Source organism: Gopherus flavomarginatus, chromosome 25 (genome assembly GCF_025201925.1).
Source record: "Gopherus flavomarginatus isolate rGopFla2 chromosome 25, rGopFla2.mat.asm, whole genome shotgun sequence".
NCBI lineage: Eukaryota > Metazoa > Chordata > Testudines > Testudinidae > Gopherus > Gopherus flavomarginatus.
The window spans coordinates 345,587-371,257 of NC_066641.1; the positions used below are offsets into that span (position 1 = coordinate 345,587).

The following is a 25,671-nucleotide window of genomic DNA, read 5'->3' on the forward strand; positions in this document are numbered from 1 at the left end:
TATCTGAGCCTCTAGCTATTATCTTTGGGAAATCATGGGAGACGGGGGAGATTCCAGAAGACTGGAAGGGTGCAAATATAGTGCCCATCTATAAAAAGGGAAATAAAAACAACCCAGGAAACTACAGACCAATTAGTTTAACTTCTGTGCCAGGGAAGATAATGGAGCAGGTAATCAAAGAAATCATCTGCAAACACTTGGAAGGTGGTAAGGTGATAGGGAATAGCCAGCATGGATTTGTAAAGAACAAATCGTGTCAAACTAATCTGATAGCGTTCTTTGATAGGATAACGAGCCTTGTGGATAAGGGAGAAGCGGTGGATGTGATATACCTAGACTTTAGTAAGGCATTTGATACAGTCTCGCATGATATTCTTATAGATAAGCTAGGAAAGTACAATTTAGATGGGGCTACTATAAGGTGGGTGCATAACTGGCTGGATAACCGTACTCAGAGAGTAGTTGTTAATGGCTCCCAATCCTGCTGGAAAGGTATAACAAATGGGGTTCCGCAGGGGTCTGTTTTGGGACCGGTTCTGTTCAATATCTTCATCAACGATTTAGATGTTGGCATAGAAAGTACGCTTATTAAGTTTGCGGATGATACCAAACTAGGAGGGATTGCAACTGCTTTGGAGGACAGGGTCAAAATTCAAAATGATCTGGACAAATTGGAGAAATGGTCTGAGGTAAACAGGATGAAATTCAATAAAGATAAATGCAAAGTGCTCCACTTAGGAAGGAACAATCAGTTTCACACATACAGAATGGGAAGAGACTGTCTAGGAAGGAGTATGGCAGAAAGAGATCTAGGGGTCATAGTGGACCACAAGCTTAATATGAGTCAACAGTGTGATACTGTTGCAAAAAAAGCAAACATGATTCTGGGATGCATTAACAGGTGTGTTGTAAACAAGACACGAGAAGTCATTCTTCCGCTTTACTCTGCACTGGTTAGGCCTCAACTGGAGTATTGTGTCCAGTTCTGGGCACCACATTTCAAGAAAGATGTGGAGAAATTGGAGAGGGTCCAGAGAAGAGCAACAAGAATGATTAAAGGTCTTGAGAACATGACCTATGAAGGAAGGCTGAAGGAATTGGGTTTGTTTAGTTTGGAAAAGAGAAGACTGAGAGGGGACATGATAGCAGTTTTCAGGTATCTAAAAGGGTGTCATCAGGAGGAGGGAGAAAACTTGTTCACCTTAACCTCCAATGATAGAACAAGAAGCAATGGGCTTAAACTGCAGCAAGGGAGATTTAGGTTGGACATTAGGAAAAAGTTCCTAACTGTCAGGGTAGTTAAACACTGGAATAGATTGCCTAGGGAAGTTGTGGAATCTCCATCTCTGGAGATATTTAAGAGTAGGTTAGATAAATGTCTCTTAGGGATGGTCTAGACAGTATTTGGTCCTGCCATGAGGGCAGGGGACTGGACTCGATGACCTCTCGAGGTCCCTTCCAGCCCTAGAGTCTATGAATCAATGAAAGAAAAGCCAAAGAGGAGTTTGAAGAACGGCTAGCCAAAAACTCCAAAGGTAATAACAAAATGTTTTTTTAAGTACATCAGAAGCAGGAAGCCTGCTTAAACAACCAGTGGGGCCCCTTGATGATCGAGATACAAAAGGAGCGCTTAAAGACAATAAAGTAATTGCGGAGAAACTAAATGGATTCTTTGCTTCAGTCTTCACGGCTGAGGATGTTAGGGAGATTCCTGAACCTGACCGGGGTTTTGTAGATGGCAGATCTGAGGAACTGTCACAGATTGAGGTGTCACTAGAGGAGGTTTTGGAATTAATTGATAAATTTAACATTAACAAGTCACTGGGACCAGATGGCATTCACCCAAGAGTTCTAAAAGAACTCAAATATGAAGTTGCGGAACTATTAACTAAGGTTTGTAACCTGTCGTTTAAATTGGCTTCTGGACCCAATGACTGGAAGTTAGCTAATGTAACACCAATATTTAAAAAGGGCTCTACAAGTGATCCCGGCAATTACAGACCAGTAAGTCTAACGTCGGTACCGGGCAAATTAGTCGAAACAATAGTTAAGAATAAAATTGTCAGACACATAGAAAAACACAAACTGTTGAGCAATAGTCAACATGGTTTCTGTAAAGGGAAATCAGGTCTTACTAAACTATTAAAGTTCTTGAAGGGGTCAAGAAACATGTGGACAAGGGGGATCCAGAGGACGTAGTGCACTTCGATTTCCAGAAAGCCTTTGACAAGGTCCCTCACCAAAGGCTCTTACATAAATTAAGCTGTCATGGGATAAAAGGGAAGGTCCTTTCACGGATTGAGGACTAGTTAAAAGACAGGGAACGAAGAGTAGGAATTAATGGTAAATTCTCGGAATGGAGACGAGTAACTAGTGGTGTTCCCCATGGGTAAGTCCCTGGATCAATCCTATTCAACTTATTCATAAATGATCTGGACTAGAATGGGGTAAACAGTGAGGTGGCAACGTTTGCAGATGATACTATACTGCTCGAGACAGTTAATACCAAAGCAGACCGTGAAGAACTTCAAAAAGATCTCACAAAACTAAGTGATTGGGCAACAAAATGGCAAATGAAATTTAATGTGGATAAATGTAAAGTAATGCACGTTGGAAAAAATAACCCCAACTATACATACAATATGATTGGGGCTAATTTAGCTACAACGAGTCAGGAAAAAGATCTTGGAGTCATCATGGATAGTTCTCTGAAGACGTTCACGCAGTGTGCAGAGGCAGTCAAAAAAGCAAACGGGATAGAGAATAAGACTGAAAATATCTTATTGCCCTTATATAAATCGATGGTACTCCCAGATCTCAAATACTGCATACATATGTGGTCTCCTCATCTCAGAAAAGATATACTGGCACTAGAAAAGGTTCAGAAAAGAGCAACTGAAATGATTAGGGGTTTGGAACAGGTCCCATATGAGGAGAGATTAAAGAGGCTAGGACTCTTCAGCTTGGAAGGGAGGAGACTAATGGAGGATATGATAGAGGTATATAAAATCATGAGTGATGTGGAGAAAGTGGATAAGGAAAAGTTATTTACTTATTCCCATAATACAAGAACTAGGGGTCACCAAATGAAATTAATAGGCAGCAGGTTTTAAACAAATACAAGGAAGTTCTTTACGCAGCACACAGTCAACTTGTGGAACTCCTTACCTGAAGAGGTTGTGAAGGCTAGGAGTATAACAGTGTTTAAAAAAGAACTGAATAAATTCATGGTGGTTAAATCCATAAATGGCTATTAGCCAGGATGGGTAAGGAATGGTGTCCCTAGCCTCTGTTTGTCAGAGGGTGGAGGTGGATATCAGGAGAGAGATCTCTTGATCATTTCGTGTTAGGTCCACTCCATCAGAGACACCTGGCACTGGCCACTGTTGGTAGACAGGATACTGGGCTAGATAGTCCTTTGGTCCGACCTGGTACGGCCGTTCTTATGGGGCATACCGGATATGATGATGCCCTCCGTAGCGCTCCTTGGTTGCTGTGTCAGTGCCACCAATCAATGCTCCGGGATTCGTGCTGGGGGCTCGTTTGCAGACCAGAGTGGAGGAACCCTTGCCTACCACTTCACCTCCATCCCTGGTGGCAGTCAATACTCCAGGACCTCCCTCAGCGGTCCAGTCATCCTCATCATGCCTGGACAAAGCAGTTGCAGGACTTCTGAGGGGTAGCCCACTGGATGACTTTAGGGAGCATCAGGCCGTACTTTGGCATGTGGCCAAGAACTTGGGGCTGGAGGTGCAGGAGATAGTGGAGCAGTATGTGACACCCTTTTCAGTGTCCTCTTGACCTCTATGGTCAGTCTGCCTGTGCATGAAGGGGTTCTCAAGATAGCCAAGACCCTATGGCAAACCCCCTCCTCCGTTCCTCCCACCTCAAAACAGGCCGAGAAGAAGTATTTCATTATGGCTTTCAAATACCTTTATACCCACCCCCCCCCAGGCTCACTGGTTGTGTCTGCGACCAACAAGAAGGACAAACAAGGTCACACCACCTCAACTTACAAGAACAAAGAGACCAAAAGGCTCGACCTATTTGGGAGAAAAGTTTATTCTACCACCAGCTTACAATTTTGTGTGGAAAACCATCAGACCCTCTTGGGCAGATATAACTTTAACCTCTGGAACAGTCTCAAAAAGTTCCAGGAAGCAAGAAGAAGAAGGTCTGGGCCAAGAATTCAGCACCCGATGGAGGATGGTACGATGGCAGCCAGATGCTCCCTGTAGATGGCATGGGATTCGGCGGCTCGGGTTGTTGCATCGGTGGTTGTTATGCAGCTCCTGGGTCTAAACAACAGCTTCTCCCAGGAGATGAAAGCTTCAGTTCAGGACCTCCCCTTTGATGAGATTGGTCTTTTCTCCGAGCAGATGGATTCCAGGCTGCACAGGTTGAAGGACACTAGAGCTACTCTTTGCTCGTTGGGCATGCATACGCCGCAGTCTGCTAGAAAGCACTTCCAGCCCCCCCCTCCACCAAGACTCTGACAACCCCGTCAGGGCTCTGCAATAAGAAGGGATGCTAGTTTTAGTTGTGGATGCCCTTCTTCCTCCTGCTCGCCTGTACAACCTGAACCCGCCAAATGTCTAGGGGGCCAAAAGTGCTCATTTTGACGGTGCACCCGAGAGTGATGTCCCAGTCAGCCACCTGGATCCTTCTCTCCCTACCGTTTGGCTTGGTCGCAGGTTACGTTGGACCGCTAGGTCCTGGACATAATAGCTCGGGCCTATACCCTGCAATTTTTGGCCATCCCTTCCTCCCACTTCCCTGCCCCTTTTCATGGACCCTTCTTATGAGAAATTCCTCATTCAGGAGGTAGAAAAGCTCCTGGACTTGGGGGCTGTGGAGGAAGTTCCTTGGGAAATACAAGAAAAAGGATTCTGCTTCCACGACTTCCTAATCCTAAAGGCCAAAAGGGGCCTAAAACCCATCCTAGACCCACATCGCCTCAGCAAGCCTCTCAAGAAGTTGAAGTTTCACATGGTCTCTCTGGCCTGCAGCATCTCTTCCCTGGATCTGGGAGACTGGTGTACCACTCTCAACTTAAAGGATACTTGCTCTGATGTCGACATATTCCTGGGACACAGGCATTTCCTGCATTTCATGTTGGCTGGGTACTACTTCCAGTTCACAACACTAGCCTTCGGCCTGTCCTCAGCTCCCAGAGTGTTCACAAAATGCATGATGCCAGTGGCAGCTTACCTGACACATCAGGTAGTCCAGATCTTCCTGTATCTTGATGACTGGCTCATCAAGGGCAGGGCAGGTCTCTGGGGCAGGTGCAAAGGAGTCTTTATCTGTTGCACTCCACCTGCAGTGACCTGGGCCTGCTAATAAACACAGAAAAGTCCACATTGACACCAGTGCAATGCATAGAATTTATTGGAGTGGATCTTGACAACTCGCAGACCAGGGCCTGCTTTCCAGAGGTGCATTTTCGGACCATAATGGATTTGATTTCCCATGTAAAGAGCCACCTGTTCACCACGGCCCACATGTGCCTGCAACTGATGAGCCATATGGCTGCAGGCACTTACATGGTCAGCCATGTTCAACTTCATCTGCGACCTGTGCAAGCATGGCTGGCCTCAGTCTATATCCTCCACCAGGCATGCCCTGGACCGAATGGTCATGGTGCTGAGCCACATCCTCTCGTTCCTGGATTGGTGGCTGGATCCGAAGTCGGTGCTGCAAGGAGTTCCCTTCATGATCCCGTCCCTGTTGCTCACTCTGGTCTCGGACATGCAGGTTCTGACGGACAGTACCACTGCAATGTATTACATCAACAGGCAGGACGGTGCCAGGTCTTCAGCCTTTTGTTGGGAGGCACTCGGTCTCTTTTGTGTGCAGCATGCCGTTGATCTGGTAGCCGCCCACCTGCCTGAAACCAGGAACTTCCTGGCAGATCACCTCAGCAAGGCCTTCTTATCTCATCATGAATGGCAACTCCATCCAGAGGTGGGCAACCTAATCTTCCACAGGTGGGAGACTCTGCAGGTGGACCTGTTTTACTTTGTTCAGGGTACACCTGGCAGCCGTTTCGTCTATAACTTTGGTCCGTAGGGTGTCCGACATCAGGGCGCTTATGTCAGAACTGCCTTATATGGTCTTCTGTAAGGACAAGATCCAGCTGCATCTTCACCCAGCTTTTCTGCTCAAGGTTGTCTCCCCATTTCATATTGGTCAAGACATATACTTTCTGATCTTTTGTCCAAAACTTCATGAAATGGATGAAGAATGCAGGTTGCATACCCTGGACATCAGACGGGCGCTGGCCTTCCACATAGATCGAACGAAGCTGTTTTGAAAGCCAGCGTAGTTGGTCGTTGCTGTCGCAAACAGAATGAAGGTGTTGTTCAGTGTCTGCCCAGAGAATCTTGTCTTGGATCATGGCCTGAGTCCACTACTCTTAAGAACTGGTGAAGGTGCCCCTACCGACTATCATGGTGGTGCACTTCATTAGGGCGCAGGCGTCATCAGCAGCCTTCCTGGTGCAGGTGCCAATCCAGGAAATTTATCTGGCTGCAAGCTGGCTGTCCGTCCATGTGTTAGCATCTCATTATGCTCTTTCCCACCAAGCTTGAGATGATGGTGCCTTTGGCAGGGCAATACTGCAAACTGCAAGACCGTGAACTCTGAGCCTGCCTCCGATGATGGTACTTGTGAGTCACCTAGAATGGAATTGACATGAGAAGAAAAACGGTTGCCTACCTTTCGTAACTGTTATTCTTCGAGATGTGTAGCTCATGTCCATGCCATTACCTGCCCTTCTGCCCCTCTGTCAGAGTTGTCAGCAAGAAGGAACTGAGAGGATGTAGGGCCAGTGTCAGTGGCCGCTGCATGAGTGTAGCATTCCAGAGGGCGTCACAGCCAACCCCATGAGTACCACTAAGGCAGAAATCTGTCACAACCGCGCATTTGAGTGCGTGCACACCTAGAACGGAATAGACATGATCAACCCATCTCGAAGAGCAACAGTTACAAAAGTTAAGTAACCATTTTTTATGGCTGCAGCACCCCAAAAGAGATGGTGTTTAGGAGGCGACTCAAATCATTTGGACGCACTGAAGTGCCATCATGATACAAAGGTGTACTGCCTCCAGAAGGGCTTGTCTCAGAGTAGTAGAGCTGTGGGGATCACCCTTGCAAGAAGCAAAGCCTAGGAAGTAGCACATGATAGGTATGTCTACACAGCCTCTGGGAGATCATATTGAGTAAATCATAAGATGACCCTGTACATGATGCATCTTGCACAAAATGCATCATAAGTATGTCTTAATCATATTATAATCATACCACAATGCTGAATATGGGGTGTAGTGTCAGATAGGGCCTAATTTCAAGGTACAGGAGTTGAGAATGGAACTTCCTCTCTTTGGCCTGGTCTACGCTAGGAGTTGATCTCGAATTTAGCAGCATTAAACCGAATTAACACTGCACCCATTTACACAATGAAGCCCTTTACTTCGATATAAAGGACTCTTAATATCGATATCTGTACTCCTCCCCAATGAGAGAAGTAGCGCTGAAATCGATATTGCCATTTTGAATTAGGGTTAGTGTGGCCACAGTTTGGCCTCCGGGAGCTATCCCACAGTGCACCATTGTGACCAGTCTGGACAGCTATCTGAACTCGGATGCACTGGCCAGGTAGACAGGAAAAGCCCTGCAAACTTTTGAATTTCATTTCCTATTTACCCAGCGTGAAACACTGATCAGCACAGGTGACCATGCAGTCCCAGAATCAAAAAAGAGCTCCAGTATGGACCATACAGGAGGTACTAAATCTGATCTCTGTATGGGGAGATGAATCTGTTCTTTCAGAACTCCGTTCCAAAAGACAAAATACCAAAACATTTGAAAAAATCTCCAAGGCCACAACAGGGACTCAACACAGATGGACAGAGGCCACAACAGGGACTCAGCACAGTGCTGCATGAAACTTAAGGAGCTGAGACAAGCGTACCAGAAAGCCAAAGAATCAAATGGATGCTCACGGAGGGAGGGGCGACTGATAACTGTAGCTATCCCACAGTTCCTGTACTCTTCGAAAACCATTTGAATTCTGGGCTGAGATCCCAAAGCCTGAAGGGTCAAAAACATTGTCGCGGGTGGTTCAGGTTATATGTTGTCAGCTCCCCTCTCCCCCTGCCCCCCACCCCTGTGAAAGCGAAGGGGAAAAAAAAATCATTTCTCACCTTTTTTCAATGTCACTTTATGTCTCCTGGACGCTGCTGGCAGACGCAGTGCTGCAGCACTACACAGCAGCATCCCCTTACCTTGCCTTGCAGATGGTAGACAGTACAGTAGTACTGATATCCGTCATCATTGTCCCGTGGGTGCCCCTGGCTGGCCTTGGCGAGGTTGGCTGGGGGCTCCTGGGCAATAATGGGAATGACTCTAGGTCATTCTCTTCAAGTTTTGTCTAATGGAGAATCAGTCCTGCCTGGAATATTATGGCAGCTGGAGGCTTCTGTCTCAGGTTGCTCTCCCAGTCAGCAGCACCGCACAGTTGCACTTACCCCAGCCTACTCCTTGCTACCAGGGCTCACAATCAGATACTTAGACCTCTACATTTTGCTACAAATAAAAAAATTAAGCTGCCGTTTAGAACTGTCCCCCAACATACATATCCTGGGACATTTTGTATTTTACCAGTGTCAGCCAAAGGCCCACACACAAATGGAGATTCAGTCATGCCTGTGCTTCTATCCTAGTGCTTGTCACAAATTCCCATTTCCAGCTATAGGCTGAGCAAGTACAGAATGGTGGTTCACTCTACTTCACTGTAAGCCAACCGCCCTCCCCTCCCTCCTTTGATCTCTGCTTGCAGAGGCAATAAAGTCAGTGTTGTTTCTTATTCCTGCATCTTTATTACTTCATCACACAGATGGGGGGATAACTGCCACGGTAGCCCAGGAGGGGTGGGGGAAGAGGGAAGCAATGGGTGGGTTGTTGTAGGGGCACCCACTAGAATGGGATGCAGCTCATCATTTCTGCAGGCTGTCTGGGGCTCTGACCCAGAGCGGCTGTTTGCCCCTGTGGTTCTTTAGTAGACTTGCGTGATATTCTAGGCAGGACTGACTCTCCATTAGACAAAACTTCAAGAAGAGAATGACCTGGGGAGTCATTCCCCTTTTTGTCCAGGCGCCCCTAACTGATCTCACCGAGTCCAGCCAGGAGCAGCCATGACAGCAGCAGACGGTACAGTATGATTGGTAACTGTCATTTCCAACTTACAAAGCAGCAGTCGGGACGGCATGGCTGGTAACCATCTTTGCTAACTTGCAAAAGGCAAGGGGATGCTGCTGTCGAGCGCTGCAGTACTGCGTCTGTCAGCAGCATCCAGTAGACATACGGTGACGGTGAAAAAAGGCTGAACGGGCTCCATGGTTGCCGTGCTATGGTGTCTGCCCTGGCAATCCAGGGAAAAGGGCGCGAAATGATTGTCTGCCGTTGCTTTCATGGAGGGAGGATTGACTGACGACGTTTACCCATAACCACCCGTGACAAATTTTTGGCCCCATCAGGCATTGGGATCTCAACCGAGAATTCCAATGTGTGGGGGAGACTGTGGGAGCTATGGGATAGCTACTCACGGAAATCGATGCTAGCCTCGGTACATGGACTCTCACTGCCGAATTAATGTGCTTAGTGTGGCCACGTGCACTCGACTTTATACAATCTGTTTCCAAAAATTGATTTCTGTAAAATCTGAATAATCCCATAGTGTAGACATATCCTTTGTCTAACAGAAAATAACCCTCCAGCCAGGGCTGGGAAAACTTCCCAGACTCCCAATGTTGGAGACTGAATCTACTGACATTTCATTAGTTACCACTGTGACGAACTGGACCTGTTCTTACTGTGGGCTGTGAGTGCTGAGTGGGGGGTGTTGGCCTGGGAGGACGATCTGCATTGGGGGATGGGAGACTGGCTGGAGGGAGAATACCTGAGCATGTAACATGAGAACCCAGGAAGGGGTTAGAGGCCAGGTGACACCTCTGTCTGGGAAGCTGAACAAAGGCTGGAGAGTGAGAGGAGTTTCAGGAGCTGGCTGGGGAATGCAGGGAAGCACAAACAGTTCTCTGACCTCCCAAGGGGGCTGTGATGCTCCTGGGACCCCAAGATGGACCTATCTGGGGAGGATCCTGTTGTCTGTGCCTGCAAAACCTGTTTTGCACTGTATTTCTGTCGTCTAAATAAACCTTCTGTTTTACTGGCTGGCTGAGAGTCATGGTGAATTGCAGGAAGCCGGGGGTGCAGGGCCCTGACTCCCCCGCACTCTGTGACAACCCCCCCCACCAATCTTTGTGGCAGCTGCAAACTTTATCAGTGATGATTTTATATTCTCTTTTAGGTCATTGATAAGAATGTTAAATAGCACAGGGCCAAGATCCTTGCGGGAACCTGTTAGAAATACATCCATCCAATCATGGTTCCCCATTTACAATCACAGTTTTTAAATCTATTTAATGTATGCTTGATTTTTTTTGTATCATTCTAGTTTTTTAGTCAAAATATTGTGCTGAACCAAGTCATATACCTTACAGAAGTCTAGGTATTTTACATCAATATTATTAGCTGCCGCTAAATGTTTGATCTCATCCACGAAGGATATCCAGTTTGATAGGATCTATTTTCTCTAAACCTTTATTAATGAGTACTAATTATATTACCCTCCTTTAATTCATTATTAATGAAATCCAGTATCAGTTGCTCCATTATCTTGTCCAGTATTAATGTCACACTGACATTCTTGTAATTAGCTGGGTCATCTCTTTTACAGTTTTTACATATTGGCACAGCATTAGCTTTTTTCCAGTCTTCCGGAATTTCCTGAGTGTTCCAAGTCCTAATTAAAATCAACATTAACAGTCCACCACGCTCCTCTGCCAGGCCTTTTAAAACTCTTAGATACAAGTTATCTGGACCTACTAGTTTAAATATGTCTAACTTTAATAGCTATTGTTTAATGTCCTTGTGAATTATTTTTGGAATGGAAAGAGTGCTATTGTCAACTCTTATTTTATGAGTACATCATCTGTTTTTCTCCAAATCCAGGAGAGAAATATTTTTTGAACACTTATACCTCGTCTGCATTATTTTTGATAATTCTGCAGTTTCCATCTAGTAATTTACCACTACCATTATTAAGATTAATTTTGTACTTAATATACTTTTAAAAAGTTCCTTCTTATTTTCATTGATTGGTCATTGATTTCTGAAAGCTTCCCTTACCAATTTTCTACAACTCTGACCTTCTAACTTATATTCTTTACTATTGACTTGCCCTTTCTTCCATATATTTTATTTGGAGAGTGTTGGGATTCCTACCAGCGAGCCACCAGCAGGGTCCAGAGAGAGCCCCATATCCTATATCAAGCTCTGGCTAGTTGGTATATGATAAATGTGAAGACTCTGCCTCCTTCTGTCAGCTGAGAGACACAAAGTTTCTCTCTTTCTGCCCTCTGATGTCTCCTAGCTGCTCTAATCAGGGTGGGGTGGAACTCGGTTAACATGTGCCTCTTGGAGCCTCCATTTACCTGGTGCTGCTGTTCCATGAATAATGGGGTTGTGACTGGGGTAGCAGGAACTGAGTGTTGGATTCTTGCTCTTTCAGAGGCCAGTGACTTTTGAGGAAGTGGCTGTATATTTCACCAGGGAAGAGGGGGCTCTACTGGACCCCACTCAGAGAACCCTCTACAGAGACGTCATGCAGGAGAACTATGAGACAGTGGTCTATCTGGGTAAGGAGTCTTGTCCCCTGGGTTATTAGAAGCTGTGGAGTCTCTAAAGAACCTGATTAATAATAACTTTATACCTTTATTTGTCGTACAGGTTTTGACAAGTTTTTTTGCCCCCCTTTTTTGCTTTATCTCCCACCCACTAGAAAAAAATTGTGGACATGTGCCTTTTTGGTGCCGTCAGTCGTCATAAAATTGCATCTAATTAATAACTACATTAATAACTGTAGCTTTCATGCCTTTTCCCCATTTTAAGAGGAAAATATGTCACCTGTAGAATTCTAAATTAAGTGAATAGGTGTATGACTGAAGGAGGAGCAAATACAGCATCCTTGGGGTAAGCGACTGTCTGTAGTGTGTGTTTGTTTGTGGTTGGGGGTTACTTGCTGTGTGCTGAGCTTCTGTTTGTCAGTCTGGTTGGTTGGTTGGTTGGTTGGTTGGTTGAAGGACCATGTGCTGTGGCTGGCAGTTGGAGGCTGTGAGCTTCAAAGGAGGGTCTGAAAGCTAGAAGCCTCTGTTAATTGGCTGAGCCTTAATCAGTGGGCGGGGCATTCACACAGGCCAGGGCTTTATAAAGCCACGTACAAGCGACCAGGGGCTGCTAACAGGGAGTTTCGCAAGGGAGTTTGGAAGGGGAGTGGGAAGGGATTGGAGGTCCCTTGCCAATGTTATCTGTTTCCCTTTATTCCCCTTAAAACCTATAAACCAAACTACATTCAAATCTTCTTGCTTTAAACAACTCCTATCTTTAACTAGGAGAAAATGCAGGCAGAAGCCCAGCTGCAGAGTAGGGGCTATCCGGTTTATTGCACTGAGCGTAGCATGTACGATTACCTGCCCTGTGGGTGGGTGGCGTATGTGTGCAGTCGGTGCAAGGAGCTCCTGGCCCTCAGAGACCACTTGCGGACTTTGGAGGCCAGGGTGGCGGAACTGGAGGAACTAAGAGAGGCAGAGAGGTATGTTGATGAGGCTTTCCGGGACACTGTAGAATTGTCCCACCTCCGGTCAGACAGCCCCTGCGCTGTTGAGGAGGACGAAAGGCCCAGGGAAGCAGAGCAGTCAATGGGAGAAGAGGGAAACCTTCCCATAGTTGGGACCCTCCTTCCAGATGGTGCTGGGGTTGCCTCTCGCACTGAGGTTACCTCTCTGGGGGAGGGAACTCCAGTTGCTCGGAAAAGGCAGGTGTTAGTAATACAAGATTCGATCATTAGAAACATAGATAACTGGGTTTGTGATGACAGGGAGAACCGTATGGTGACTTGCCTGCCTGGTGCGAAGGTTGTGGATCTCTCGAGGCATCTAGACAGACTTATGTGTAGTGCTGGGGAGGAGCTGGTGGTCGTGGTACATGTAGGTACCAATGACATAGGGAAGGGTAGGAGGATGTCCTGGAAGCCAAATTTAGGCTGCTAGGGAAGAGACTGATATCTGGGACCTCTATGGTGGCATTCTCAGAAATGCTTTCAGTTCCACGTGCAGGGCCAGGTAGGAAGGTAGAGTTTCAGCGTCTCAATGCATGGATGAGATGATGGTGTAGGGAGGAGAGGTTTACATTCATTAGGAACTGAGGAAACTTTTGGGATAGGGGGAGCCTATACAGGAAGGATGGGCTCCACCTAAACCAAAGTGGAACCAAACTGCTGGCACTAAACATTAAAAAGGTTGTAGAGCAGTTTTTAAACTAGGAGATGGGGGAAAGCCGACTGCTGCAGAGGAGCATGTGGATTGGACACAGACTTCTTGTAGGGGAGAGTCTATTGATAGAGAATCTTCAGGTTATAGTCAGGAACAGAGGACGGAAGAGGATAATGTAAGGGCCAGATCAGATGAGAAACAGGCACATAAAAAGGAATCTGACACATCAGAAAAGGGGAGACAAATAAACAGGGACAAGTTTTTAAAATGCTTGTACACAAATGCTCGAAGTCTAAATAATAAGATGAGTGAAATAGAGTGCCTTGTGATAAAGGAGGATATTGATATAATAGGCATCAGAGAAACCTGGTGGACTGAGAGCAGTCAATGGAACACAATCATTCTGAGGTACAAAATATATCGGAAGGACAGAACAGGTCGTGCCGGGATGGGGGCACTACATGTGAAAGAAAATGTAGAATCAAGTAAAGTAAAAATCTTAAGTGAATCCACATGTTCCATAGAATCACTATGGATAGAAAATTCATGCTCTAATAAGAATATAACATTAGGGATCTATTATTGACCACCTGACCAGGACAGTGATAGTGATGATGAAATGCTTAGGGAGATTAGAGAGGCTATCAAAATTAAGAACTCAATAACAGTGGGGGATTTCAATTATCCCGTATTGACTGGGAACATTTAACTTCAGGACGAAATGCAGAGAGAAAATTTCTCGTTACTTTAAATGACTGCTTCACAGCGCAGCTGGTACGGGAACCCACAAGGGGAGAGGCAACTCTAGATTTAATCCTGAATAGAGCACAGGAGCTGGTCCAAGAGGTAACTATAGCAGGACTGCTTGGAAATAGTGACCATAATACAATAGCATTCAACATCCCTGTGGTGGGAAGAACATCTCAACAGCCCAACACTGTGGCATTTAATTTCAAAAAGGGGAACTATGCAAAAATGAGGGGGTTAGTTAAACAAAAGTTAAAAGGTACAGTGACTAAAGTGAAATCCCTGCAAGCTGCATGGGCGCTTTTTAAAGACACCATGATAGAGGCCCAACTTCAGTGTATACCCCAAATTAAAGAACACAGTAAAAGAACGAAAAAAGAGCCACGGTGGCTTAACCGCCATGTAAAAGAAGCAGTGAGAGATAAAAAGACTTCCTTTAAAAAGTGGAAGTCAAATCCTAGTGAGGCAAATAGAAAGGAGCATAAACACTGCCAAATTAAGTGCAAGAGTGTAATAAGAAAAGCCAAAGAGGACTTTGAAGAACGGCTAGCCAAAAACTCCAAAGGTAATAACAAAATGTTTTTTAAGTACATCAGAAGCAGGAAGCCTGCTTAAACAACCAGTGGGGCCCCTTGATGATCGAGATACAAAAGGAGCACTTAAAGACAATAAAGTCGTTGCGGAGAAACTAAATGGATTCTTTGTTCAGTCTTCACAGCTGATTATATTAGGGAGATTCCTGAACCTGAGCCAGCTTTTGTTGGTAGAAAATCTGAGGAACTGTCACAGATTGAAATGTCAATAGAGGAGGTTTTGGAATTAATTGATAAACTTAACAAGTCACCGGGACCAGATGGCATTCACCCCAGAGTTCTGAAAGAACTCAAATATGAAGTTGCGGAACTATGAATTAAGGTTTGTAACCTGTCCTTTAAATTAGCTTCTGTACCCAATGACTAATTAGCTAATGTAACACCAATATTTAAAAAGGGTTCTAGAGCTGATCCCAGCAATTATGGACTGGTAAGTCTAACATCGGTACCGGGCAAATTAGTCAAAACAATAGTTAAGAATAAAATTGTCAGACACGTAGAAAAACATAAACTGTTGAGCAATAGTCAACATGGTTTCTGTAAAGGGAAATCGTGTCTTACTAATCTATTAGAGTTCTTTGAAGGGTCAACAAACATATGGACAAGGGGGATCCAGTGAACATAGTATACTTACTTTTCCAGAAAGCCTCTGACAAAGTCCCTCACTAAAGGCTGTTATGTAAATTAAGCTGTCATGGGATAAAAGGGAAGGTCCTTTCATGGATTGAGAACTAGTTAAAAGATAGGGAACAAAGGGTAGGAATTAATGGTAAATTCTCAGAATGGAGACGAGTAACTAGTGATGTTCGCCACGGGTCAGTCCTTGGACCAATCCTATTCAACTTATTCATAAATGATCTGGACTGGAAAGGGGTAAACAGTGAAGTGGCAAAGTTTGCAGATAATACTAAACTGCTCAAGATAGTTAAGACCAAAGCAGACCATGAAGACCTTCAAAAAGATTTCACAAAACTAAGTGATTGGGCAACAAAATGGCAAATGAAATTTAATGGGGATAAATGTAAAGTAATGCACATTGGAAAAACCCCCCAAACTATACATACAATATGATAGGGGCTAATGTAGCTGCAATGAGTCAGGAAAAAGATCTTGGAGTCATCGTGGATAATTCTCTGAAGATGTCCTCGCAGTGTGCAGAGGCGGTCAAAAAAGCAAACAGGATGTTAGGAATCATTAAAAAGGGGATAGAGAATAAGACTGAGAATATATTATTGCCCTTATATAAATCGATGGTACTCCCACATCTCAAATACTGCGTACAGTGTGGTCTCCTCATCTCAGAAAAGATATACTGGCACTAGAAAAGGTTCAGAAAAGAGCAACTAAAATGTTTAGCGGTTTGGTCCCATATGAGGAAAGATTAAAGAGGCTAGGACTCTTCAGCTTGGAAGGGATGAGACTAAGGGGGGATATGATAGAGGTATATAAAATCATGAATGATGTAGAGAAAACAGATAAGGAAAAGTTATTTACTTATTCCCATAATACAAGAACTAAGGGTCACCAAATGAAATTAGTAGGCAGCAGGTTTAAAACAAATACAAGGAAGTTCTTCTTCACGCAGCACACAGTCAACTTGTGGAACTCCTTACCTGAGGAGGTTGTGAAGGCTAGGACTATAACAGTGTTTAAAAGGGAACTGGATAAATTCATGGAGGTTAAGTCCATTAATGGCTATTAGCCAAAATGGGTAAGGAATGGTGTCCCTAGCCTCTGTGGTCAGAGAATGGATATGGATGTCAGGAGAGAGATCACTTGATCATTGCCTGTTAAGTCCACTCCCTCTGGGGCACCTGGCATTGGCCACTGTTGGTAGAGAGGATACTGGGCTAGATGGACCTTTGGTCTGACCTAGTACGGCCATTCTTATGTTCTTATGACTCATGCATGGCTTGTGTGACAGTCAGATAAGTTCCTCTTTTGATAGGAGAGGGTATAATGCTGCTATTCAGGACCCTACGGGTGAAGGGAGAGCAAAGCTGTGGGAGGGGAGAAGGTGGGGGAAGTAGATAATTCCGGGGCCAGGACATGGGGAGGGGGTGTGTAGGATTAGTACTAAGAAGCAGCAGGGAGGGATGAGGTAGTGAGAGATGAGGAGAATTAAGAATTTCCCAAGGTGCCGGGAGGTGGTGCTGGCTGAGAGTAAAGGGAAGAAAGGGAGGGGAGTGTGGCGGAAGGGCGCCCAGGAAGTGGGCTGGGTGGGTCAGTGGGAGGGAGGAGAGGTTTGGGGATCTAGAGGTGTATGGGATCCCAGACCTTTAACCCCAAATCCTTACGCAAGCCTTTTTGCTTTGGAGCCTACACTTCAGTTTTATTTCTGTTCAGTTTCACTTCATTATACATTTTTTTCCCCCAAATATTATTTTAACTCTTGACCTCCTTCTCCCACTCATTACCCCCCTCCCCATATAACCTCCCCATCTGTATTCACAGTGGCCCTGGACACCAATCCTGAGTCCTTGCTGCATTCCTCCCTCCCACAGCAGGGCTACTACCAAGGCACAAATGAGCACTTTGTTGATGATGTCATAGGGTGGTAGTGTAACCTGTGCAATATTTACACCTATAAGATTACGTATTGGGGTACAACTTACCCTTATACATGGCTACTCCAAGTTCATTGAGAAGATGAAATTTGGTGAAACACACAGAAACTTGATTTAACACAGAGAGTTATTCTTGCCTATGATTTCAATTATCAATACACAACAATTAGACCAGGGGTTGGCAACCTTTCAGAAGTGGTGTGCTGAGTCTTCATTTATTCACTCTAAGGTTTCTCGTGCTAGTCATACATTTTAAAGTTTTTAGAAGGTCTCTTTATATGTCTATAATATAGAACTAAATTATTGTTGTCTGTAGAGTAAATAAAGTTTTTTAAATGTTTAAGAAGCTTCATTTAAAATTGAATTAAAATGCAGAGCACCCCGGACCGGTGGCCAGGACCTAGGCAGTGTGAGTACCACTGAAAATCAGCTTGTGTGCCGCCTTCGGCACCCATACCATAGGTGGCCTACCCCTGGATTTGACTAAGATAAGTATATCAAAGAGGGTCTTGTACTGTGCATACTTAAAAGTTATGGTTACCATTGGAAACAAAGATCGAGGGGCAAAGGAGACCATCAGAAGGAAGGCCGATTCAGTTTACACTGTCTCGGGGATCTGACAAAATGAAAAAATGGTAACTAGGAGGGGTATTTTATCCACTTCCTTATGGTAATAGGATGGCTATATACCATATCTGCTCCTTTACTCTGATTACAATAATGTCCATAGCTGCCCCAACCCATATGTGGCCTTTGTAAAGTCCATAATTAAGTATCAAGCATTAATACTCATGATTTACATCACCTATTTATTAATAATTTCAATATATGGATGTGGGCCAACTGCTGAGATACTGCATAGCAACTTAATTGCTAAAGCCCACCCCAGACTTTCTTCTTTCAGAATCCTATGGCATATTGCACCTCTTTGTTGTTACTCAAAATGAGGGTACAAAATATCTGAGCTTGGATTCTCTCCTTAGGCCTATTCAGGTAAATCCAGGGCTGGTGCAACCATTTAGGCGACCTAGGTGGTCACTTAGGGCGCTGGCATTTGGAGGGCGCCATTTTCTTTGGCAGCAACTGCGGCAACTGGATCTTCGGCCGCCCCGGTCGCCACCGGCATTTAGGTGAAGGGAGCTGGGGCAGGGGAGCGCGGGGAGAGTCGTCTGCAGCAAGTGGGGGGGGCGCGGCACGCAGGGGAACTCCCCGCCCTAGTTCACCCTGCCCTGCCTCCTCCCAATCAGCTTAGGCACCGCAAGCCTGGGAGGCAAGAAAAATGAAGCAGCGACGGCGTGCCCGGAGTACTCGTGCATGGAGCAGGGATGACCTGGGGCGGGTGGAGGGGGTGCCTCAGGGCAGAGGGTGGGGAGCTGCTGCAAGGGGGGCGCCTCAGGGTGAGGGTACGGGGGGGGCACAAGGTGGAAGTTTTGCCTAGGGCGTGAAACATCCTTGTACCGGCCCTGGGTAAATCACAGACTTCAGCATAACTACTCCCACAAAGCCTCCACCTAATATAAGGCCCTTAACTGTAGCAAGCTTAACAACCCATTTATTTATGAAAAGTGACAGAGTCCTGTGGCACCATATAGAATAACAGACATATTGGAGCATAAGCTTTCATAGGTGAATACCCACTTTGTCGTGCATCTGACGAATTGGGTATTCACCTACAAAACTTATGCTCCAATATGTTTGTTAGTCTATAAGGTGCCACAGGACTCTTTGTCACTTTTTACGGAGCCAGACTAACATGGCTACCCCTCTGATACCTAACACCATTTATTTATGTTCACCTCCTTGCCCCTCCATGCATGTTCCAAGCTAATAAGCAATACTCTGATCATGACATTTTACCTCTAGCGAGTATAAAATTGCCCACAGGACATAAGACTAGGTCATAGATCATAACATCAGGTTGGGGTCAACGGGAGTAAGAGTTTGGAGAGAATCTTGTCCGTCGTGTCTCCCTCCCCTGCATCTGCAGCAACCACAAGCTGTCTTCCCTCCAGGCTCCTTAGATCTTTGAGCCTGTCCCTCCTGAGGGTGCATGGTGCAGTTCTTAAATAAAATATAAATAAATATATGGAGATATACCTATCTCATTGAGCTGGAAGGGACCTTGAAAGGTCATCGAGTCCAATGCCCTGCCTTCAGTAGCAGGACCAAGTACTGTCTCTAGCAGTTTTCTGTTTGTTTGCCTCAAGATCCCTAAATTGCCCCTCAAGGATTGAACTCACAGCCCTGGGTTTAGAAGGCCAATGCTCAAACCACTGAGCTATCCCTCCCACCTCTTGTTTCTTACGTTCTTCTTTTCCAGAAGAATTAGAGGCTGTTGCTCCTGAATTTTAGTGTTTAATTCCCCAGCCATGTCCACACACTGGACAATTCTCCTTCCCGTTACACCTGAGTCACTAGATTTCCTAATTCCCCAAAATGTGCTAGGGTAGCTAAGCTTTTGATCTGCTTCCATGGTCTACTCAAGATATGCGTTCTCAGGCATCAGGCCTCTAGCCAGCCCTTCTCTATGGATAGGGACCCACATGCCTGTCCTTTTAGACCAGGGATTAAGGATTGCAGCTTTTCCTCCACTGTGTTCACTGGGCTAACATCCAGTTCCTGTGCTTTGCTTTCTCCAAGGGCTGTGAGCAATGTGTGTGTGATAGAGGAGGGAATTTTGGTGATACTTCTAAGATGCCAATGCACACCTCAGTTTCCCTCTGTGATTGGTATTGCTATGTTTATAAAGAGCAGGAGACATGAGGTGTTTTGTCACATAGCTGTCATGGGGTGATATGAATGGGTCATTAAGGACTGGCAGGGACCAACCTACATCAATTGAATACTCAACAGAGACAAGGGAATATTGTCCGTGGGAGAATGTTGTCCGTGGGAAAATTGTCCGTGGGAGAATGTCAGCTTGGCTTAGTGAAGCATACATGGACTTGTTATGTTTTTGGGAGCAGGAAGAACTGGGCTCTTAGACGCAGGGAGCTCTACCAAAGCAAAGAGAAATGGACAGACACAGTGAAAGGAAGCTAAACTGTTTTCTAGAGCAGTATGGCTCAAGGGCATTGGCCAATATGGACTATATTGTCTTTTTTGCTTCTTTGTGCTAATCTAAGGACTTTCCAATGCTGTGTTTCGGTTGACTAATAAACCTTGCTATATTTTAAAAGTCTGCCCCATGTCACAGCGAAAACTTTCTGAGGTGCATTGAAGCATGAATGAGGAACAGTCTCTAAATAGAAGTGTAGTTCAGCTAGACCTGCTGGCAGAGCTCACAGGTTGAAATAAGAGTATTGAAGCCAGAGTTCTCAGTCTCATGTGTTGAAGCTACATGGCCTATCTTTGTGAAAGAGTGGGCCCCCTTTGGGGTTTAGTGCACTCAAGGTGCACCTCCCAAGGACTGTTTAAAAGCCAGGGCATAGCACAGATCCTATGGATCCATGACAGTGTGCCAATAGTTAAGCCTTATGGGGAAAACATATAAAACAAGAAGAACATCTAAATGTGTGTTTACCATCGTCCTCTCATTAGTCCTCTTGGGAATCCCTGATTGGTTTCAAAGTGTATTAAAACCTTTCTTAAAGGGTTACCTCTTGGTTATCAGGTCATATCAGTTTGTAACCCAAAAAGATCCCCCTCAGTCAGCTCAAACTCAGCTGTTTCTCCCAAAAAAGCTTGTCTGTCTTCTTCAGTCTCCTGAAAGAGGTGAAATCAGTCACTGCCCCTTTCTGCATAGGGCAAAGCTTCAAAAGATGGAGATCTGCATAACCGGCCTTGACATCTGGCATTCATTACCTCTTAGTGATACCAGATTGCACAGGAAACCCATCCCTGAGACTTCCCCGGTATCATCTGGCCCATCTCAGCATCATAGTCTATGAAGTATTCATGCTTTCAAGGGCTGGCTCAAATATACAGATAAGTCATAATTAGGGCAAGTGTTTGCTGGCAATGAAAACCGAGTAATTGACAAACATGAGCAATATATAATCCTTTACAGCATGAAAGTGCATTGGGGGAAGGGGACAGCAGCCAGCTGTGTAGGGGTGGTGGGGCCTAGACACTGGACATTGAGAGCCTAGAGCCAGCTCTGTGCTGAGGAGATGAGCAGGGGAGAGGTGCTGTGAAAGCAGCTGAGAGCAGGTGTGAGTGCTTGTCTGCTCTGCAGCATGATGAGGGAGCTCAGCGTCCCACTGCCAAGTGCCCTGCCTGCCCAGGGGAAACTGCACAGTGGTTTTGTTGAGCCCAGACTTGTGTGATGAGGGGAGTAATTGGTAGCAAGTCTCAGAAGCAGCCAGCCCACATCCTCTGCCCTGCACCCTGCGGATGAGTCAGGTATCTCTGGGCAGAAATCTGATGGGTTGTGACTGCATGCCCCACCCACGCCCTGTTCAGAAATTCCGAATATGAAAGGTGATTCCAGAAATGAAGAGTAATTTGGGGGAAAAATGCAGTAATAGTGGCAATTTCCGGAAAACACTGGCCCTAGTTGTAATATTAAATTACAATAGTCTCAATATATGCCCTGTGTTCATCAGATCCGTCACTCTGCTTTCACATAGTTCACTCTGCTGGTGGGTTCTACCCGTTCCCCCATTCTGTCTGTTTTGTCTATTTAGATTGTAAATTCTTCAGGGCATGGGCCATCTACTATTCTGAGTTTGTACTTTGCCTAGCACAGCAGGGACCAATTGTTAGTTGGCCTTTAGGCACTAAAGTAATGCGTATGATTAATAATAATAACAACTCTCCTGCCACTTTGAGCCAAGGAAGCTGGCTTTGGGATGTTACTACTTAAAAATGAGCTGGGGTTAAAGCCATTAAATATTACTTGTCACAATTATCCCACAAATTCCACTGACCCCCCTTGTTTTCTGTCTTGAAAAGGGTTTCCAGTTTCCAAACCTGATGTGATCTTGCAGCTGGAACAAGGGGAAGAGCCTTGGGTCCCAGACCTCCACAACTCTGAGAAAAAAGTGCTCCCAAGAGCTGCCGGCACAGGTGAGGAATTGATTAAATCTACTCAAAAACTGTCCATGAGTACAGAAAACATTTGGGATTCCCTGCAAAGACCTTGTGAGCTCTCCGATTTCAGGATTATTCCCTGGAGATGTGGAATCATTAGGCAGAGGTCACTCGTGGCTTCCCACCTGTCCTGTCTGACAATTGGCAGCAGGTCCCTCCCCAATCTCACTTTCCCCTGAGAGTTCTGGTGAGATGCGAACCTAGAACTGATCCCTTCCTGTCTCCTCTGGGGAATGGTTTGGGGAAAATCAGCTCCTGAGAGGTTTGATCTCTCCCACACATAGTTTGGTTTGTTCATCCCTTTTTCCATTTTTCAATCAGATTTCCTTTCTCTCTGGCGCAGGGAGTGACCTCTCTCTGGATTCTCTCTGTCTCCCATCAGGTGTTGGGATGGTGAGTGAGAACGAGGAGAAACCCCAGCAGGAAGATGCTGAGCAAGTAGAACCACATGCGGCATTATCAGGAAGCTCCAAAGGGAATGATTCCAGGAGTTGTGCACTCCCAGAAAAAGCAAAAGCCTATGATAGTCAGCACAGGCCAGAGGAAAACTTCAGTAGCCACTCAGACCTTATTACATGCGAGATAATCAACTTGGAAGGAACATGCTACACATGCCATGAGTGTGGGAAAAGCTTCAATGGGAGCTCTGACCTTCTCATACATCAGAGAATCCACAGAGGAGGGACGCCCTACACGTGCTCTGAGTGTGGGAAAAGCTTCAATTGGAGCTCAGCCCTTATCACTCATAGGAGAATCCACACTGGAGAGACACCCTACACATGCTCTGAGTGTGGAAAAAGCTTCAATCAAAGCTCACACCTTATCACACATAGGAGAATCCACACAGGTGAGAAACCTTATGGATGCTCTGAGTGTGGAAAACGCTTCAGTCGGAACTCACACCTTATTACACATAGGAAAATCCACACTGGTGAGAAACCTTATGGATGCCCTGAGTGTGGGAAACACTTCATTGATAGTTCAGCCCTCATCTCACATCAGCGAATTCACACAGGAGAGAGGCCCTACATATGCTCTGAGTGTGGGAAAAGCTTTAGTTGGCACTCACACCTCATCACACATCATAGAATCCACACAGGAGAGAAACCCTACGCATGCGCTGAGTGTGGGAAACGCTTCATTGGTAGTTCAGCCCTCATCTCACATCAGCGAATCCACACGAGTGAGAGACCCTACACATGCTCTGAGTGTGGGAAAAGCTTCAATCAGAGCTCTGCTCTGACCACCCATCAGAGAAGCCACACAAGAGAGAGACCCTACATGTGCTCTGAATGTGGGAAACGCTTCAGTTATAACTCATCCCTTACCACACATCAGCGAATCCACACAGGTGAGAAACCTTATGGCTGCTCTGAATGTGGGAAATGCTTCATTGATAGTTCAGCACTCATCTCACATCAGCGAATCCACACAGGAGAGAGGCCTTACACATGTTCCAAGTGTGGGAAAAGCTTCAATAAGACCTCAAACCTTATCACACATCAGCGAATCCACACGGGAGAGACACCCTACACATGCTCTGAGTGTGGGGAACACTTCAGTTATAGCTCAGCCCTTACCACACATCAGAGACTCCACATGGGTGAGAGACCCTACGCATGCTCTATGTGCGGGAAAAGCTTCAATCAGAGCTCTACCCTGATCACACATCAGAGAATTCACACTGGAGAGACGCCCTACACATGCTCCGAGTGCGGGAAAAGCTTCAATCAGAGCTCTAGCCTGATCACACATAGGAGAATCCACACGGGTGAGAAACCTTATGGATGCTCTGAGTGTGGGAAATGCTTCAATCGGAGCTCACAATTTATCACACACAGGAGAATCCACACTGGTGAGAAACCTTATGGATGCTCTGAGTGTGGGAAATGCTTCAATCAGAGCTCACACCTTATTAGACATAGGAGAATCCACACCAGATAGACAGCCCACACTTGCTCTGAGGATGGGAAACGCTGCAATTAGCACTCAAACCCTATTAGATATCAGAAAATCCACCTGAGAGAGACTTGTCATAAATGCCTTGACTACTCTGGCCAAAGATTTTTAAATTTTTTTTTTTTTTTGCTAATTTTCACATAGTGATCTTTGCACCATCTTCACTGTGGTGTCTCAGCTCCCCTAGATGAGTTGGTCTGCTTCTGCCTTTTGGAGCTCACCCTTCTTTTGAGTCAGTCCTGTGATCTTTTCTATCAACTCCTTTCCTTTTGAGTCCAAGGAGTGTGTCCCTCCAGCCAGGAATGTTCAACAGCTCCAGGTGGGAGAGAGTTTTGATCCCGACAAGCTACACTGAGGCAAAAACTATCTGTGCCTTACATCCACTAGGACTGTACATGGCATCAGCTGCTCAGGTTAGTGAACTTGGTGTAAAAAGACAATTATAGTTGTAGTGCAGATGCGGCCGAGGTGCAATGGCTGATATTAGCTTTCCCCTTGACCTGACCTAATCTCCATCACTTTTCCCAGTCTAAACAATCCCTGAGCATCACAGTTATACTGTTCCCCCATTTCAAAGCAATGTTTAGTCATCAAGTTCCCTCTTAAGGAATAAATTGTTTCATTCCCAGTTCCTTTGATGTTGCTTCAGGTTTTGCTGGAGAACAGATATTTTTACTATCATTTCCCTCACTTAAAATATATTGAACTATAACAAAGAGCAGGAACAGGGCAGGGATAGGGAAAAATGGCATTTCCCCTCTGTAACAACAGAAGAAAATAGGGTAAGTCAGAGGGATTCCCTTATTCCCCATGACCATCCCAATCCCCCTGTTGTTCAGTTGGTAATGTCAATATTTTCTCTAAAGGGCTGGAAAGAGGATTCCCTAGTAAATGGCTTGGAACTAAGTAAAATAACCATGCATTCGGCTCCCAAAGCAGTTGTGGCCCGGGTCCTGCAGGGGGTCACTCCTGAAGATATCTCCTTCCTGATCAGCTGCATGTTGCTATTATTTGGGAAATGCAATCCCTGTCTAGATAGAGATGGGAAAAATGTTCAGCTCACCCCTGGGAGGTGCTACAAATGTGTAGAAAATGAAATTCTTTTTGAATGTGATACAGCTGCAGAAAGATGCCTATTTTTAATAGATACCTGACATTTGGTGTCTTACAGGGATTCTAAGCCACACCTGAATTTAGTCCCTAATTTAAATCTGTGTCACCAGATTAAAGAAATAAATGGGCATATTTGAGGGAGTTGTACCTCACTTTTGTTGCTGATATGTTGTGTGGTTGGTGAAGAATTCTGTGCCAGACAAGTGTAAAATTACTCCAAGTAAGGTCAAAGATTTGACAAGAACTCAGGTAGAAATTGCTGGTACT

The 25,671-nt window shown here is 45.3% G+C and overlaps 1 protein-coding gene across 13 annotated transcripts in view; it reads left to right on the forward strand.

Moving 5' to 3' along the window:
- LOC127040644 (zinc finger protein OZF-like) overlaps nucleotides 1-24,398 on the forward strand; it is a 130,541-nt gene extending 106,143 nt beyond the window's left edge. For 4 of the 13 annotated variants that reach the window (XM_050935080.1, XM_050935079.1, XM_050935077.1 and 1 more), the window contains 2 exons: nucleotides 22,195-22,308; nucleotides 22,715-24,398. In XM_050935080.1, the coding sequence (XP_050791037.1) occupies nucleotides 22,723-24,276 (1,554 nt within the window). In that variant the 5' untranslated portion in view covers nucleotides 22,195-22,308; nucleotides 22,715-22,722 and the 3' untranslated portion in view covers nucleotides 24,277-24,398. Of the gene's footprint in view, nucleotides 1-11,632; nucleotides 11,760-21,043; nucleotides 21,181-22,194; nucleotides 22,309-22,653 lie in introns of all 13 variants that reach the window. The other 9 variants (XM_050935082.1, XM_050935072.1, XM_050935071.1 and 6 more) reach the window with 6 other exon arrangements.
- The last annotated feature ends 1,273 nt before the right edge of the window (nucleotides 24,399-25,671 follow it).